At 32.0% G+C, this 5,113-nt stretch overlaps 1 protein-coding gene across 1 annotated transcript; it reads left to right on the top strand.

The window, feature by feature from the left end:
• The first annotated feature begins 274 nt into the window (after positions 1-274).
• Positions 275-4,018, top strand: LOC139888206 (uncharacterized mitochondrial protein AtMg00810-like). The gene is made up of 5 exons (XM_071871231.1): positions 275-392; positions 584-1,036; positions 1,091-1,152; positions 3,737-3,814; positions 3,899-4,018. Exons 1-5 carry the CDS (start codon positions 275-277, stop codon positions 4,016-4,018), a joined length of 831 nt encoding a protein of 276 aa, XP_071727332.1.
• Positions 4,019-5,113: the final 1,095 nt, after the last annotated feature.

Below are 5,113 nucleotides of genomic sequence, written 5' to 3'. Positions count from 1 at the left end.
AAACAAGATAATCTGAATAATGTTTTTAACATGGATGAGTCTGGTGATCCAAAATGGTTACTGTCAGATTTCTGATGACTTTAGCTATTCAAAACAGTTGGAAGTTGTTTCAACTTGACATTAATAATACATTTGTTTATGGAGACTTGACTGGGATGTTTACATGAAACTTCCTCAAGGTTATTTCTCTAAATATGAAACCAAAGTATGTAAAATCATTAAGTCTTTATATGGGCTAAAACATGCACCTAGACAACGGAATAAAAAGTTAACCATGACTTTAAAAGAGAATGATTTTGTTCAAAGTATTAGTGACTATTCCCTGTTTGCCAAAAGTCGTAATGGTCTGTTTCTTGCACTCTTCATTTATGGAGATGATCTTGTGGTTACTAGTAACAATGAAACTAAAATAAACATTTTAGTAACAATGAAACTGAAATAAACATTTTAAAACTAAGTTATTGAAAAAATTTGTTGGTGAACTTAAGTATTTTCTGGGTATAGAGGTTTTAAAAACTGAAAAATGGTCTTTGCCTATCTCAAAGAAAGTAATGTATTGAACATTTGGATGAATTTGGTTTAGTGAGAAGCAAACCAGTTGGTGCTCCACTTGAAGCTAATATTTCTATTTCATCTACTCCTACTAATGATGATCCAGTGCTTAATAATATCACTGAGTATAAGAAATTAATAGGTAAACTTATTTATTTGACAAGGACCAGGCCAGATATATCATTCTCTGTTCAGTGTTTGAGTCAGTTCATGCATTCTCCACTTCAGTCTCATCTTAAAATTGCATTGAGGTTTCTCAGGTATCTGAAAACATCTCCAGGTAAGGCTGCTTTACACTCCAAGTCTGATTCAATTTTTTTAGCTGCTTATGTAGATACTGACTGGGGTAAGTGCATTTCTTCCAGAAAGTTTGTTACTGGCTTTGCTGTTTTGTTTTGTAATTCTCTTATATCTTGGAAAAGCAAGAATCAAGCTAATGTATCTATATCTTCAACTGAATCGGAATATAGAGCCATGGCTTCTGGTACATGTCAAATTTTGTGGGTTTTAAACATTTTACGTGATTTACATTGTAAAGGTTTATTGCCTGTTAAACTTCACTTTGATAATAGGTCTACAATCCAACTTGCAGCCAATCATGTATTTCATGAGAGGTCTAAACACTTTGAGATAGATTTACACATTGTTAGGAAAAAGTCTGTTTTCAGCTCTTATAAAAATTGTTAACATAGATTCCCAAGAACAAATTGCAGATATATTTACAAAGGGTTGGGGATTAGCCAACAAAACTTTCTTTGTGATAAATTGAATCTTTTTGACATGTTCCATGCTTAGATTAAGGGGGCGTGATAAAAATATATAATCTAATCTAGCATGGATCACAAAATGTGTTTGTTATTTATTGTGTGTGTTTTGTTTCAATACTACTTCTGAGAAAAAAGTGTAGATTTGTTGAATTAGAGTGGTCTTGTAAAGTGAAGGGGTCTAAAGTGCATAAGGAGATTAGTTGGAGGGTTGTGATGGTTATTATAGTTGCTGCTTATGGATCATGTTAAAGATGTTTACTGGCCAAGTATGTTAAGCCCATTAGCTAAAGATGTGCAGGCCGAGCTGGCTTAGAAGAAAATATAAATAGCCATTTATTCATTTATAGATGTGGTTATCAATTAGAGGTGTTATACTTATTTAGACGTGTTGCAGGTTTCTAATTAGATGTGTTCCTGCCATTATTTAGACATGTTATGACTTTTTTTATATGTATTATTTTGTTAACACGTCTAAATGAAAGGGGTCTAATTGAGTCAAATTGTAGTAGTGTCTCGCTACTCTCATACGATCATCTCCACATTAGGGTTTTATTCATACTTCTATTCTTCATCTTGTTGAATAGAATATGCAGTTAATATTAGATTTTTGAACACTTTGTTTAAGTTTGTATTTGGATTGTGAATGTAATTTTTGATATTCTGAGAGTTTTTGAGTGTTCATTGTATTTTCTGATAACATTGATTCGATTTATGGTATATGATCCGGAGTATTAACTGGTATATCATCACATATTGTGATTCTTTACAAAGAACTTAAAACTTACGAAGGAATCATTGAAATAATAGGTTTTTCGATACCATATACAATAACAACAAAATCTAATACCACATGAGTGGTATATGAGGAAGGTGAGATGTAGACAATCATTCCCCTATCCGAGAATAAAAACAAGTCATTTCTCCACTCAGAGTGAAACAGTCTCAAAAGTAGAGAAAGTCATCACTCTCTCTACTCGACGAATAAAGAGATTGCTTCCGAGCGGACCTCCGACCAATAACTAGGAAATTTTTTTAAAAAAATGGTAAAATAAAATTAAAAATAAAATTGAAACGCCATGAAAATGGTAGAATCAAATTTTCATGAGTTTTAACCTAACCGTAATTCAATTTAGGTTCTAAACGGCACTCAAGATGCCAATAAATCGACACTTGCTGTTGACTAAAACATAGAGCCGATTTAAGAAGTTGTATATACTGTTTCAAGTCACAATTTCTAATAAATAGAACAAGATTAAAAGATAAGAAAAAAAAAGTATAAAAAAGGGATTATCACTTTTTTACCCTTTTTTAACTTTTTGCGTAAAAGTCCAAAAAAAAAAAAAAAAAAATTGACGATTTGCCCTCGCAATGAGCAAGGTGCCTTGCGCCTGGTATAAATAGGTCAAAACGATTTTGCTTCCACCTTGCTCCATGCTCCCAGGTGGAAGCAAGGTCGCAAGAGGCACCTTGCTTCTAGGTGGAAGCGAGGTCGGAAGGTGCCAACTTGCTCCTTGCTCCCAGTGGAAGCAAGGACGCAAGGTGCCCTTGGTTCCACCTAGGAGCAAGGTACCTTGCTCCTTGCTTCTAGGTGTGAAAGCAAGGTCGCAAGAGGGTCCTTGCTTCCATCGGGGAGCAAGAAGCAAGATGTCACCTTGCGACCTTGCTTCTACCCGGTAGAAATCTCGTTTTGACCTATTTATTCCATGGCCCAGGCACAAGGCGCAAGGGCGCAAGACACCTTGCTCCTTGCGAGAGTAAATCGACAAGTTTTTTTTTTAGGCTCTGACGCAAAAAAGTAAAAAAAAAAAAAAAAATGGGTAAAAGATTGATAATCCCATAAAGAAACACATTGAACAATCTCACAAAAATATGAATAATGTTTCAATCATTAATTTTTTAATCATAAATACTGTAAATCAGAATCTTCTCTACATAAACTTATGGAAGGTGATTCTCACACATCATTTTTTACTTCATGTACACTTTTGTCTCGTAAATTCACAGTTATGTCCCTAGATTAATGTAGGGAGTTGAACTTATATTATTATTGTAAGTATAATTAAGGGTAAAATAGGTAATTAAGTGTAAATGGATCAAAAATGATATGTGAGTATCACCTCACTAAACTTATATATATAAGAAGTTAAAAAATAAAAAAGGAAAACTAAAAGCTTACCACATCCAATATCATAGACAATTCCTCACCATCGTGAAACCTATAACCTATCGTAATATAACTATAGGTAACTCACGATACCTAATAAAAAAGACAATAAAACAATAATTCAAATTTCTCATCCTCACTTTACTTTTATCATCAGCATATTCAACCATGAAAGCCACATTATATCGATACCTTTGGAGAAGATAGAAGAATAGTATGGATTCTATTAACTTACATTTATTGATCTATATAGATAAGAAACTTACAGAGTAAGAAGATTTTACAGAGAAAAGAAGAAATAGGTGAGGAGATGACTGTTTCAAGAAGCAAGGTTAGAGTATTAACTCATACGATTTTTTTTGAATTCAAATGGTTGGAAGAGGTGATTGACTGTTTCTAAAGTGTGAAACTTTAGGCTAAGACTGTAAATGAGTCGAACTACTCACGAGTAACTCGACTTAAGTCGAGCCTAAACGAGCTCAAGACCGAGTTTGAAAGAGCTCGAGCCCGAGCTTCATATCTCGAGTTCGAATAACTTGCAAGTCTAAACGAGATTTTCATTTATATACACTAAGATACTATTTTTGTAATAATATACTGTAATATATAAGTATATAATAATTACTATTATTTTAAATAATTATTAAAATAATAATATTAAATATGATTATAAGCGAATCAAATTATAAAATCAAAAATTATTCAATATAATAAAATTTAATAATATAATAAAACAAACTTATGTAATAAATGAGTCGAGCTCGAGCCGAGCTTGAGCTTAAAAATTATCAAATGAACTGAGCTCGAGTTTAAGATATTCGGTTCGAACCTAGCCGAACTCGATCCCAATATCTTAATGTTTTCAAGAATAAAATTTTAAAATGTGCCATTATTGTCAAGGATAACTAATATATTTAACTCATTTTTTTTAATATTGAAATATACATGACATTATCAAATATTCAGAGCATGACAACTCATCTTTTAAGAGTGTTTATATATCCATTATTCTTTTTAATACATCCATTATAAGTGTTTATTAACAAGTTGTAGCTACATATTAATGCATATCTCTTGTTTGGTTATAACTAAAAAATTTGTGTAAACCATCAATAGTATATCATGGAGTAGTACATTTATGGTATTTAAAATATCACTTACCTATTGTTAACGTTAAAGTCATTTACTCCGTATTAGTTAGATACTTTAGATTATATATATCGAGGTGGTTAGGTGTTTAAGTATATATCCTTTTCTAAAATATAAAAGTCAAGAAGTACCTTTGATTTGAACACGCTACCATGTTTTATTTGATCTGACAATAAATATACATATAACTTACTATAATTTCAACTTCATTTCTTTTTTATATACATAAACCAAAGATCATATGCATTACCATCACCCTTTTTTATTAACTTGATTTGAACACTTAATTGAGGCTGGCAGTCAATTTGCTGAACTTTATTAACAAATACTAGTACTAGCTATAGATATCATTACATAACATAGAGGAAAGCAAGCTACGTACATGCAGACTAAGCCGGATCTTGACTTGATACTAATTCAAATAAACGACTAGAAATCTCCTAATGAATCGGACAACTCGTGACCAAATCTCTATTCAACA

Source organism: Rutidosis leptorrhynchoides, chromosome 2 (genome assembly GCF_046630445.1).
Source record: "Rutidosis leptorrhynchoides isolate AG116_Rl617_1_P2 chromosome 2, CSIRO_AGI_Rlap_v1, whole genome shotgun sequence".
NCBI lineage: Eukaryota > Viridiplantae > Streptophyta > Magnoliopsida > Asterales > Asteraceae > Rutidosis > Rutidosis leptorrhynchoides.
Note: the sequence above shows the minus strand (reverse complement) of the source record. Positions and strands in the feature narration are given on the sequence as shown.